At 28.3% G+C, this 14675-nt stretch overlaps 1 protein-coding gene across 3 annotated transcripts in view; it reads left to right on the top strand.

The window, feature by feature from the left end:
- Positions 1 to 14675, top strand: part of pns (pinstripe) — a 36570-nt gene that overhangs the window by 5105 nt on the left and 16790 nt on the right. For all 3 annotated transcript variants that reach the window (XM_014422817.3, XM_014422819.2, XM_067049960.1), the window contains exons 7-13: positions 181 to 323; positions 2330 to 2514; positions 4126 to 4298; positions 5994 to 6205; positions 6309 to 6515; positions 13873 to 14086; positions 14409 to 14573. In XM_014422817.3, coding sequence (XP_014278303.1) covers positions 181 to 323; positions 2330 to 2514; positions 4126 to 4298; positions 5994 to 6205; positions 6309 to 6515; positions 13873 to 14086; positions 14409 to 14573 — 1299 coding nt within the window. The remainder of the gene's footprint in view (positions 1 to 180; positions 324 to 2329; positions 2515 to 4125; positions 4299 to 5993; positions 6206 to 6308; positions 6516 to 13872; positions 14087 to 14408; positions 14574 to 14675) is intronic.

Genomic DNA, 14675 nt, shown 5'->3' with positions numbered 1-14675 from the left:
AGAGAGAGAGAGAGAGAGAGAGAGACATTTTTTATTATTAAAGACCATTTATATTACTGCAGCTTTAGACTGGTTGCAATATTAATAGCAAAATTAAAATCATACATACATATAATATTGCTAGATTTATTTTGAGGTTTACTTTAATTACTTGACTAATTGAAGTATTATAAATTCTAGGCAAACCTATGCTATATGGATTTGGATACAAGATTATTGCAAACGCCTGAAGAATTGCCGAGCTTCCCTCACAAAACAGAATTTGCTGATGAAATCTGTGATATTCTTAGACGGCACAAAGTTTCTGGAGAATATGTAGACATGTATTTATTTCTTTTTTTTAATTATTGATATAAATTTTGATAAACCATGAAGCTAATTATTTTGGATTGTTCAGTTTTTAAAATTATCACTATGCTGCCTAATTATGAATACAATTGTAGGTCTTCCTCAACATCACCTAATCCTCTTAATCGTTATATCCTTGATTAAAATTACACCTTTAACTACCACCCCAATGAAACATCATAATAATATAAACATTATATTGTTATAATTTAACTATAGGCAGTTATATATATTGTAATAATTAAAAATTATTTAAAATGAAATAAAAAGAATTTTAATAGTTTTAACTAATTTCATATATAAAAGATAGCTTGGGTTTAAATTAAAACTTTAATATTAAATTGATAGTAGAATTTTATTTAAATTTTATAACATAGACTCTTTTCTCAGGGTGGGTTTCCAGGCAATCAGAAACAGACGACCCTTTACCACTAATAACACTTAACCTTAAATAATATCTATTTTACAAATACAGTAAATTCCAGTTAGAAACAAAACTAGCCAATTAAACATCTTATAAATATCCAAACTCCTAACAATAGCTTTCAGTCCTTCCCGCTTCTAGCCGACGGACGTCTTCTCACCAGGCCAGCCAAATCAAGAGTGCCCGTTTCCTCTCTTCTATCTTCAATGTTCACTGGTCGATCCAAAAATAATCTATTGTAGTACAATCGCTCTGCTTTATTTGCTATGATCTATGATGTAAATAGTTTATTGATGACTGTTATGTTCTTCTATGATTATTCTTTTTCTGTAATTATTGTATAGAAATAACAAAGGTTGAAAAATTTCAGTCTATCTCAACACAAATAATTCAACGAACACTTCGGAAGGACGTGGACCGCCATCTTCCTTGTTTTGAACAGCGTATTTATTTTAAACAATGAAAACTGGTTAGCTTGCTTTTTGATTTAAAATAACAAATAAACAATACTGAAACGATATACATAAAATAAAAACATAACTAACATCACTTATATATAAATATCAACTATTGATTAAAAAAGAGGATATTACAATATATATACCTATATTACTACCATGACATAAAATTATTTATATATATAAATAATTTTATGTCATGGTAGATTCAAAGTTACATCACTTTTTCAAAGCCATTAAAAAAAATTAGCTAATGTATTAATTTAAATAATCTATAGAAAAAATGATAGTAGTAAAAATGAAGTATGTTTGTTAGTGCTTCCTTGGAAACAATTGTATCCTCTGAGAGTGAAAATTTTGTGAAGTTACTACAAATTATTTCGATAAATACCTTTCTTTTCTTACTTTGTTATATCATTTCTTTAGTTGCTTTCAGCTCTTGTGAAGAGTAATATTTGTTTGGTATTTAAAAAAAATAAAATGAGAGCATGTAAGAATAGAAATAGCATGCAATCAGGCTGGAAAAAAAAATCATAAAATTAAGTGATAGAGGTTTACTTACAGAAATAGGTATTCCTAGAATTACAATTCAAACAATAGTTAAGGAAAATAGTAGCTTCTAATTGAAATAGGAAGTACTTCCTCAATGGATTTTACAATATATATAAACATTATTGTTGAGTAGAAATTGACCTAAGTCACTCTTCAAGAAACAGAACCTGACATGAGTACGAGGAATATCAATACCGTATTATTAGTATTTTTTTTTTGAGTTGTGTTATTTACTTTGTTCACATTCATTTGTCAACTTAATATATATATCAAGCTATATAATCTTGATCGATCTATATTAAGTAGTGTAGTGTATTAAGATCTTGTGAAAAATTAAATTATTTTGTCATGAAAATGGATTGAACCGCTTTTGAAACTAAATCTGCAACATAAAGTTCTGAGGAAAACTAACATTTTATTGATATGCTTCAATGGAAATGACACAATGTATAAAAACTTTATTTTTTGTATTTGTGTTTACTAATATTGTATTACTGAAAGCAACATTGTCCTGTCAATATTGGTTGTTTTTTTTTTTCTTATCCAGGAATCTGAACAGTTCTGGGGATAAATTGATGACTAGCTCTTGCATTAACATGAGAACACGCAAACATTCTTGGGCTGATGATCTCGAAGATGACCCTTCATTAACTCAAGGATCAGAAATGCTTCAGAGGATTGTATCCCTTAATAAGAGAAGTGGAGTGTCTTTGGATGCTTTAGATGATCTAAGTAAGAAATTAATTGGTCTTTATTGCTGTATATAAAAACAAAATATTTATAACTACTTATTATTTTTATTGTAGGGAATATATATTTGTAGTAAATATCCATCAGTTCTAAATTTACCTAAAATTATACTGTATCAAACCTTTCTCTTCATTCCAAGTGAGAGATCAAAAATATCTTGTAATAATTTTCATTCATTTGCAACTTTCGGCTCAATTCGTAATATCTCCCTTCTACTTATCTTCACTTAGCAAATTATTTGGTTATCAAAGTCTATTACCTTAGAAATGGTTAAATTTGCTCTAGCTATTGTATAGTGCTCAATATTTATAAAAATCTGGCAGGATACAACTTTCACTTACCATCACTACTTTGAGTTGAAATGGATCCTCACTCACTCATTTCAGAACAGATGTTTCTATGTCATATATCTGGTAGTATAAGTTTCACTTTGAAAATACTTCCCCGTTTTAATTTTCCACATTAGCCTTCCAATTAACTGATTGACAAACTCCAGTAATACCAGAAACAATATTTCTCGTTCCAAAACTTTAATATTATTCTTTTGCAAAAGTATGGCCAAAATATTAAAATAAAATTTTTAAATTTAAAAATTGGCTTTAATTTACTTCAATTTAAAATGTAATAATCATTACATATTTAATTATACAATAACATGGTGAGTAACTATATGTTTCATTTATAGATAAATAAATGTAAAATTGTCTAGGAGGTATCTAAGTATATTGAAAATGATTTATTTGGCTATATCCTCTGGAATAAAGTAATTTTAGTTTATTGGTCATTGTAATTCATAGCTGATGAAGATTGTTTATTTTATTGTATTATGATTTATTTACTCACAGGTAGGTGTGTGGAATAATTGTAATGCAGTCAATTTTCCTTTATAGCTGACTTTGACTAATAATTGATTTAGGAATTTCATGAGATATTTATTATGATACCTCATTAGATTAACTGTTTTATTTCCTGGAAGAAGTTTTTTTTTTTAATGAATCTTTTCCAATCTAAATAGTGTATCATATGCACTGAAGAAGTCTTACTTTAGAAATGATATGTGGAGATTACTTAAAGTTTTAAATGATCTAGGTCTAATTGGGAAGAAAAAATAGAAAAATAGATTGGTTGGTTAAGCCTTAGAGTCCATTGATTCATATAATAATTTTTATAATAGTGTACTTAACTTTCAATGATAAATCGGTTATTTTTAAACCTGCAAATAGTGTTTAATTTAGGAGGGATTTTCAAACTAAGTAAAAATTATTTGTTCCGAAATAAGATGAGTTGCCTGGTTTAGCTTGGTAAACCAGTTGGTATTGTGTTACCTGCACCCAATAAATACAATTCAGTTAATGCCTCCCAATGACTGATCTAGGTTTTTAAATTTGTTGGTTAAGTGAATAACAAATGAATAATGAAAAGAGCCCAAATGATTGACTTATAATAAAAATACATCTCTTAGTCGATCCTTAATAAAAGACTTCACACCAATCAAAAATGATTATACATAATTTTTTTTTTTAAATCAATATATAAAATAATTGTGTTAGTATGTTAATATGAATGATATGATTGTTATATATCTTGTTTCAGATGATGACTGGGACAGTATGGTAGATGATGGTTTTTCAGAAGAAACTGAAATTAGTTCAGAAATGCAGTACATGAAAGATTTACAAATAAACAATGCTGTCAGGGAAATATTCCTTAACAGATTTGTTCAAATGTTTTCAACTTATGAGCATTTCATCATTCAACCTAATCAGGTTTGAATTATGTTTTCATTAATTATATTTTATAGCTTGAATCTAGAAAATAAAAAAAAATTCTATTTATCAAATGGCACATAACTGTTATGATGATTTAATATTTTTTTATTGTTCTTTCCAAGATTAGAATGAAGTACCACGTCTAAATCAGTGGCTTCCAACCCATACAAGTCTAAGGACCACTAACCCAGAAATTGAACCATGTGTAGCCCATCCCTACTGCCAATTTAGGGCCAAAGGGGGTCTCCCTTGGAAAATATTTTAAAATTACGTTGCTTAAAAGTGTATTTTGAGTAACTTTTCACTGTGCATTTTCCTTGTATAAGGCTTGTTCCAGCAACCACTTCTGACTGTCCAGAACATGCACAGCACAGGTTTTGGGAAACCCATACTACGCATACTCCAGACAGTTGGAAGTGGTTATTAGAACATACTTAAAACCTTTTATCTGACTCACAAGCATTAGGAAAAATAATTAATAAAATAGTGCTAACAATAAATCATCACAAAAATATGTGTTGCTAGACCTTCTGATAATCCATTCCAAGGTGGTCATGATCCACCCACCCGTTGGGAACCACTCTTCTTAATAGACTGATAATACCTAGGGTCATAATAGAAATATTTCTAATTAAATGTTTTTTATTGTATTACCTCACAAGCAAGGAAATATATCTTTTTGTGTTGGTCTATGCAGATAACATGGACATTATGGGACATTCCCTTCAGGTCCTAATTGAGGTTTTTCTTCTTGGCGGTCGCTACCAGAAAACTTGGATTAGAAGTTGATGAGCTCAAAATCAAGTACATGGTAACAAAGGAGACTAACCATTGGACCTCATATCTTGAAAAGGTTTCTAGAGTTAATTTACCTGGGATCAGAACTCACCCAGAATAATGACCCCAATGTTAAAATTAGAAGGAGGATAACCTCAGCTAACTTGTGATGCCACTTCGGTCTTGGCAAATATTTTATTGGGAGATCAAGCTTCACCTCTCTCAAACTTTGGTACGTGCAATTCTTCTTTATGGATCTGAGTATTGGACAACACTTAAGGCTTCTGAAAAAGATCTGTTGATCTTCAAAAGAAAAGTTCTTTGATTAATAATCTGGAGGTAAAAAAGTTGAAGAAGAATGGAAGAAATGGATTAATCAGAAGGTGTAAAATGATTTTGGAGACTTAACTGTTGAAGGTTAATGTCAGAACAATGAAGGTTACGTGTTAAAGATATTTAGGGCATATCATCACAGTAACAGATAGAGAAATGCTACTGACTCAGTTTATTCATTGAAAAAGGAGCAGAAGAAGATCAAAGATAAAATAGCCTGATGCTGTGGTGGAAGATGCTGACAGGAACTGGATGGAGTCAGCACTAGGCTATGATTAGAGGAAATTGTAGGATGCCAAGACTGGCTTGTAGCACTTTAATAAAAAAAAAAAAAAAAGTATTATTTTATCCAAATATTATTATGGATATGCCATGGAGATATTAGTATTCTCTGTTAGGATCATCTTGAAATCCAGATAACATCAGTATGTAAACAATAAAAGTAGAAAAGTTGTAGAGTTTACTGATAAATGTAAAAACTAGTTTGAGGTACTGAATGATTTACACTAACATCTTGTGGGATTTTAGGTTCTTTATTTTTTCTCCATTATAATTAGTGCTCATCATAATAATTTTTTATAGGATAAGGAAGAGTGGTTGAACAATCGTGATTCCATGCAGAATTTTGATAAAGCTACTTTCTTGTCTGATCAGCCTCAACATCACTTACCTTTTTTATCCAGATTCATTGAGACTCAGATGTTTGCTACATTAGTTGATAATAAGATTTTAAGTAACTGGTGTCCACTCGACCCACTTCTGAGGGTTTTTGAGACACGGATCAAGTTAGTCAGGTATATCATCAATTTTATTTTTATTTTAACATCAAATTTGGTTTTACTCATTATTCATGTCAAGATTACTGTATCGTTCTTTTAATGTCCAAATTCATTTTAGGAATCGTTATGGTGAATCGCTTGAAAGGACCCCTTGCTATGAGCCTTGTACTACTATATCTGACTCTCAGTTGGAAAAGCGGTTATCAAGTATTGATACTGAAATTCTCTTCCCAACAGAGCTTTTCAAAAGTCACGCTGTGAGAAGTAGCAGATCTGGCTTTCCCATATTGGACTCTGTTACTCTAAACCAAGAGCCAGTTCAAAGGTCTAGTTAAATTTAAATTTAAATAAGACCATTGGTTTTATTTAAAGTTTCATGTTTGCCAATGATATATTTTAATCTCCAATCAAATTAATTTATTATTTGTTGTATGTTGCACTTACCTAAATATCTTATTTATTTATTTTTTGTCTGTTTATTCCTTTTTGTAGTATTTCATTTCTTATTGTTTGAAAAGAAATGCTTCGTATAATATATACTGCTGGTTATTTATTTGCTGTTTATAGCTCGTCCACAAGAATATGTTGAGAGAAATGAGGTCAGTCCACGAGAGGGATAGAAACTTCCTCTTCTGTGCATTCAATTGAACAATTAGCTTTGAATGACATGATTAATTTTATTTGGTCGTAAATGTGAAAATTTTGTGGAAGCAATATGAATAAAAACAAGAATTAACAAACAGAATTAATTAATTTATTTGTAAAATTCTTTATTTTATAACTTGTGTTTTAAAGGTATGTGGAGGAAGAAGTTATTTTCAACTTAGTACTGTTCCAGTTCTCTTTTGGTCTGCCTTTGTGGCATGCATATTGTTTTGGACAAGCTTTAGTTTTAGTTGTTTTGGCTGTTGTAGTTTGTTGTTTTTATTAATATATGTAAGATTTGCATCAGAAACTTTTATGTAGTCTTGTAAGGTATACGCATGCTTACTAAATAAAATACATAATATTGATCGACTGTTACAACCAAGGAAAAACAATATGATTCAAGTTTTCAATTTTCGGTATCTTTTATTTGTACATTACAGCATAAATTAATCTTATACTCAATCAAAGCTCAATACATATAACTTGATGTTTCCTATAAAAAAAATTAATTGTGCAGTTAATTACCAGTTCTTGTGTAGCAAATGGTCTTCCAAACTATTACAACAGTTATCTTATTATATATTCTCAAAATTAACAGCTTTAGGAAAATACGAATGAGTCAAGCCTAGTTAATATAACTTACCTAAGTGCATGTTCTTGATCATTGAAGTCATTCTAGGGTCGAAGTAAACAATATCTATTCTAAAAGTTTTAAAAAAATTATAAATTTATAATCAACATACAGATATGTAAAGTACATTCTAAAAACAGGTTAAACTAGAGTGGACTGAAAGGAAGCAATTAAGGATCATAGACATGTTTGAACAATTTAATTTTTAAAAATTACTCAAATTATATATTTATGTACAGGTTTTTAAAATTTTAATATATCTATCTAAAGATATGTACTAATAATATACATTTGTAATATGTACATTGATGAAAATGAATGAATATTAGCAATTCTTCTTATTTTCTGTGTCAAGTAGCTTCTAAGGTTTTTTTTTAAATTAATACTGCCAGAATCATTAAAACAGAGTAACTAGCCGTCAAAATTGCCGTTCAATACATTAATAACTTATATTATTGCTGTATGAAATACAAGCAGTTTTTTCTTGTTTATGTGTATTTATGTGCTTACAAATTTAATTTAAAATTCAAACATTTTTCATGGTATATAGACAATTTATTCAATGCAGAAAAGTTTTTTAAGAATGAAAATAGAAGGTTGTGTTACTTATTGGGGAAAGGATTGCTTAGGTAGAATTATTATTATTATTACTAGTATAATCAATAAAATTAATTTAAAATTTTTTGAACTAGAAGGTTGGTTAGCTTTAAAGATAAATTGAAAACATACCAACTTTGACTATTTATCTATTAATTCATCAGGAACATGTTGAAGTTAATTATTGATATAAAGTAAACATTGATTTACGTACTCTGAAATCTGAATATGGTAAAAAAAAAAGTATGTCCATAGATAAAACTAAAATGGGTGTTTTCTAGTGCCTGTTGGTTTGGGTATTATTTAAGTTAGTCTGTTAAATTGAATCAAGATTATCTAAAAGTTTATTAGAAAAGAGGAACTGAAGTAAACCCATGAAAAGTGAGAGCTCTTGAATTAAGTGGAAAAATCAGGTGCATTTACTGTTAAAGAAAATATTTTTGATTGAAAACATTTATAGCCATAGTATAATTTGAAATAAATTATACTATGTGTTTGGTGTATGATCAAGTGATAGTAGTAGTTTAGGTTTCTTTATAATTACATTTTAAAAATTCTATCTGAAGTTAGTGTGGAGAAGGGATACTGTTTATAATTTCATGATTTGTAATCTGTTGAACTCAAATCAATCAACAAATTATTATACATTTGTGATCAACCTCGAGATAACATATGTTAATGTAATTTGTAAAATGTTTCAATCCATTTTGTCATTTGCCCAATTAAGCATTTTTAATAATAATGTTTCAAAATCTCTGTAGGTTTCAGTTATAATAACCTAATGTTTTACATACATTTTTAAATGTTAATATCTGGAACAAAATCATCTGAAGTAAAATACTCATGTTAAGGTATTTCCTAAAATTTCTTACCCAAAAATTTATTTCCCGTATTGGTACGAACAGGAAATATCTCACATATTTGATATACTTTAGAGTTTAATAATTGTAATAGTGGTAACTATTAGTTATTCGGTGTATATCATAAAATAGTTATTCTTTTTAAGGTAAAAGTATTATTAAAACTTATTCATAGACATTGAAATTCCAAGAGTCATGGAGTATTGATATTCTAACAGTATATAAAAATTATCTTGTTATTTGGCCATTGTGAACTGTTAAATTTTATAAAGTAATCAGTGACAAAGAAATAGACAAAAATTAGAAATTATATAATAGTAAGAGAGTAGTTAATTATTAACCCTTATATTTTTATGATTTAAAAAGATTTATTTTAATTTTAAACTGTTAAATGTGAAAACGGAATTAATCTTAAAATAATAAAGTGAACTACTCTTGATTTTTTTTATTATTATTAAATTGTTCAGTTTACCGAGTTCCACTGCTACCTTGTCCTTAAAATTCAAAACTAATGACTGCATGGAGATCTAATTAATTTTACCATCCCTGTATCTAACCTGCCCTTGAATGTTTAGTAAAGGCATGCCATTAAGTTCTGAATTGATATATTCCACATCTCTCATCAACAATCAAGTCTTATCAATAATATCTTTTAATGTTCTTGAAACAAACTATTACTAGGGACAGAATGTTTTCTGGTTGTTTGTTTCATACATTACTTTGTAGGGTTTAAAATCCCATTGATTCACTTTCTCATGAAACTCATTTTCAACTTTGTAGTGTATCACTATGCAGTATATTGTCATCTAAATGTCTTTTCCAAGGTCTTATTAATTCCTTTAGCTAATTTCATCCATTCTTTTTCCTTTGGGGTCATGGATTTATGACATTTGTGCATGTTACAGTTATATAAGCTGTGAATCAAAACATTCTCAATTTTTTTTTAGCCTTTAATGTTTTACTGTTTTTGTATGTTAGAAAATGCTTTTGTACAATGCTAGAAATGTATTTGCTGTATTGTTTCTTATGTATGCTAAACTTATTATAGTAAAACCAGTAACAAATATTTTTATATAATTTGGAAATATGTACATATATAAGTAATTATGATGATTTCCTCCTCGGATTTTTCAATTTTTCAAATAAGGAAAAAGAAGAGGAGACTATGGAGCCAACAGTTGAATTTTTTTTGTTGCAGACTCAATATTATAGAAGTCTGTATCATATTTTAAGAAATAAAAAATATTTAAAAATTGTGGTAAGCTTTCAATTTTAAAATTAAAATACTAAAACTTAAAGTTTGCCAAAATATTCAGAGCTTAAACATAATTAATCTTAGGATGAAAATGCCGGATATTTATTCTGGTATCAAGCAATTTCTATTACTCAAGATTTATTGTAAAAACAAGCTTTGTAAATTAATATGGTGCAAACACAAACTATTTATTATCAGGTCTAATGAATTAATTTATTAATTAATGGATCTAAGGAATTAATAGTCCTGTCTAATGATTATTAAAGTGGAAAGTTCTGATATTATTGTTTTTGGCTTTTATAGTGGCTTATTTTATGTTGTTGTTTTTTTTCTTATAACTTACAAAATAAGCTTTTTGTGCAAAAAGTAATCTTATGTTAAAATAAAAATGAGAAAATGACGTATTTAAAAAAAAAAAAAAATTATTTGATGTGCTTTTTGTGGAATGGTACTTTTACTACTGGTGAAATTTTTTTCGGAAAATAGAAAAATATATTTCCTATAGCATTTCAGATTATTAAGTATATTCTGATATTGAATGATATAACTAATATTCTAAAATCTATTTTTTTAATACTATGATGGTACACAGGGTTGTAGTGGATATTTCATTTATTCTTGAATTTTTGGACTACATTGTTCTGTGTCTAACATTAATCTAAAATTCACTCATCATTCTAAACACTACTACAATTTACAAGAAGAAAAACTTTCTTCTGCTCATTACAATTATTAACCATTAATATTATATATATTTTACTTAAGGTTGTTCATTTGATACATTTTACATTAACATTTGATAATGAATGACGTATGTGCAAAAAATGTTTTTGAATATTTTTTATTTCAGTGAATACTAGAATATACCTAATAATCTGAAATTCTTTAAAAAATGTGTTTTGTTCTCTTCCGAAATTGTTATTTTCATTTGTATTTAAAAGCCGCATTTTGTGAAAAGCATGTGTCGCACAAAGAAATGATAGTAATATGAATTTCAGGTCATTTTCTCATCTTTATTTTGGTATAGGATAACCTTATTTTAAAAGCGTACTTTGCAAGTTATAAGTCAAACATAAAAATAAACTTCATGATTTCTGATATTCACCAAAACTTTTCACTTTAAACTACCATTTGACTGGACTATAAGTACTATTTCTGTTTAAAAACCTCATACAATAATATCAATTTTTTTTAAGAATCCTATTAATATTCATGTAAGTATTAAATAAATAATTAATTGGTTGTAATCGCTTGCAAAGTAAAAAAACAATTCTATTAATTTAACTTATTACTTAATATGTTTTCAAAACACATTCAAAGATTATCTATAAATTCTGAAACATACGTATGTTTGTTATTGGATATTGGTATTGATTAATACTTATGATCTGCATATACTGCCTCTGTGGTGAAATGGTGTCTATGTACAATTTCAACAAGTGGCTGTTTCCTGGACACCTGAGGATTTGAGGAAACTATGATTTGAAAGTGTTCTTAACCTTGTGAAACCAACTAAGCAGCTCATTGAGTGATTATGTGTCTGCATGAAAGAAAAGAGAAACGGATATTGTGTAATATAAGTCACCATTAATTATTATATTCACTGATAATATCAACTATTAATTTGGCAGCAAGTGATTTGATTGGTCTTGTCACTATGAAGAATTAGTCACAAATTCGTTATTTAATATATTGCTACATAATGAGAAGAAGAATTAAGTAACAAAATTTTTTATAGTTTTCTTAGTGGTTTACATTTATTTTAGTGTCTTTATCAAATGTTAAAAAATTAGAACGATCCAATTTTCAAGTAAATATAAATCTGGGTTTACTACTTAAAGTAAGCTCAGTCTACAAAAATAATCTTGAAAGAAACAGGATTAAAAAATGTGAGCTTGTGTACAGTTAGTTTTTTTAAAGTTTATTAAGTGCCTTATTTTGTAGTAATCATTCCTCTGTATTAAAAGACACTTAATACGCTTAAAGCAATTTATAATTATACTAAAGCCCAAGTTTTTCAATTCTGTTTTTCTTAAACCTGTGAATTCAGACTTTTGAGCTGCAAAATCATTAAGCATCTGAGTTTGTAACTATTGTAACTAAGCATCTAAGTTATGTTTTCTGAATAATTGAAATTTTTCATTGGTTGGAAATTGACTCTTTTTTTACTAAATAAGTTTGTGGTATTGTCTCATTATGAGTTTATGAAGTGTTAATTTTCCATAAATGATAAATTTCAAAAAAATGAAACTTATATCATTTTTCTAACATTATACATAGTCTATATAAAAAAAGCTGAAACTTTTGTTGGAATAATGGTTCTATGTATTAGAAATGATCAAGTTATCTCAGGAAACAACTAAGAAGTTCCTTTTTTTCGGTACTTGAGGAAGATATTTGACACATATCTGAGCTGAGACCAAAGTGATTGAGCAGGTTCTTGTTTAGCACCTTACTATACTCACTTCAGAAGTGCTTTTTGTTCTGATTTCAATCTATGTGGGTTGACTTATAATTCATGTTGAACCAACCAAATAATTCTTGACCTTTATGCTATGGCTTGAACAGATTGTTCTCCTATTGGATCACCTATCCGTACTGCCCTAATTTGTTTACATAAAGGTATTGCTTCCAATCAAAAATTAATGTAAACATCTATAACTTTTTTTTTAAATACTAGACTGCTTATCATTTTGATTGTTTTTACTTTTATGGGATGAAACATACCTTTACCCCTCCACACCTCACATAGCGAGGTCATCTTGTTGATAAATATTTATAGTCTTCTGTTTACACTTATATTTCTTAAAATAACAAAATCCGGCCTAGTATCACAAACTCAATCTGCCCATGATATGATAAGAATGAAAGTGGAGCAGGTCCCATTGGACAGTTGTGAAGTATTGAATGTCATGCATATAGCACAAAAAAAAAATTGAAGTATAAAATATAGTCTGGGATTTATTAGCCAGTTCATACTTTAGTTTATTTATTTGTGTACTAATGGATCTAATGTTTTGGACGTATTGTCCATCTTCAGGGCCTTTGTTGTCTTCTTTTGATTTTTTTCATATTTTTTACTTAAATTTCTGATAGAAATTTATCATTATTTCATAAAATAACCTATTTTTCATAGTAAATGTTGACCCACTGCTTTGTTTTAATAAGAACAGTCAAGTAAGAAGGCTTATAAAGTCTAGAATAGAAAAAGAACAGTTAAGTACAAAATCATCTTCAAATTATAAGCCACTGAATTAATTCAAAACTTTATAAAAATTGTTTTATAGACTACTATCGCTTAATTAAAAGCAAAATTATTTTTATTGTTGGAAGATGGTCCAGATGGTGGTTAAAAGTTACTAAAATAGCAGAAAAAACTGTGCTCTTTTTGGCCGCTACCTGTACCATCTTCCTTCAATCATCACTTACGGTCATCTAACAATCATCCAAAATTATTTCTATTAAACTGGAGTTGTCTTATTTTTTTAAACTATTATGATTAATTGAAATATTAGCTGTTTATAATTTAATTTTTTATAATTGTTGTCTTTATATTGGAGGTCAGTTCATGAAAAAAAGTGTTTTATTTATTCTGAGACAAATATCTATTAGTGATACTTATTAGGAAAAGAAACTTGTGCCTAATTTGTTTTTAGATTTTTTTTTTTAGTATGAAATAATTTATTTTCAGGTCAAAAAAGAGGAATGTAAGAATGACCAATTCATTTTCTTCATTGAGCTTTGAAGGGCTTGAGATGGAAGGAATAGTGAGTGTACGGAGGCCTGGGTCAGAAGCAAGGCCGCTGGTAGGAGGCGATCGACTGACAACAGTACCGACCAGAACTGACCCAAGTCCTGCACTTATAGCACTGTCCAATTGGGAATTTATTGAAATATTGCTCAAGGTAGGTTTTGTTTTTTGATTCTTGAGAACAGCTGTATTATTTCCTTGATTATGATGAGCTTTGACTAAGATCAGTTAAAAATTGCCTAGTAACCTATGAATTAAATATGTAAATTAGCATATTAAAAAATCTTAAAAATTTCTTATAAGATTTTTTCCTTATAATTAAAGTTGCTTATTTTCAGTTTTATTTTTCTTGTAATCATTCTATAATTAATGTTGTCATGCTAGTTGTAGTTCCATTATTCATTGTTATGAAAAATCTTCATAATATACAAAGGATTTTATTAATTATTCAGTAATTTGTGACTTTTATAAAACAGGAATGTAAGCAGAAGACCAAAAGAATGCTGGTTGAGAAATTAGGTAGTGAGGCTCTTGCTATGGGACATGGTGCACAAACATCCATAGTGGAAGAAAATACTTTAATTGCCAGCCTCTGCGATTTACTCGAAAGGGTCTGGTCAAATGGCATTCAGAAGAAACAGGTGTTTATATTTTAATAATGATTTGCTATTTTTGTGCTAAAAAGTTTCTGTAGAATTTATGTCCAAAATTTAAAATTAGTGGCAATTAGACTTCCAATAAAT

Source organism: Halyomorpha halys, unplaced genomic scaffold (assembly GCF_000696795.3).
Source record: "Halyomorpha halys isolate HHAL.00 unplaced genomic scaffold, Hhal_1.1 Scaffold390.1, whole genome shotgun sequence".
Classification (NCBI taxonomy): domain Eukaryota; kingdom Metazoa; phylum Arthropoda; class Insecta; order Hemiptera; family Pentatomidae; genus Halyomorpha; species Halyomorpha halys.
This window is presented reverse-complemented; position numbering and strand designations above follow the sequence as displayed.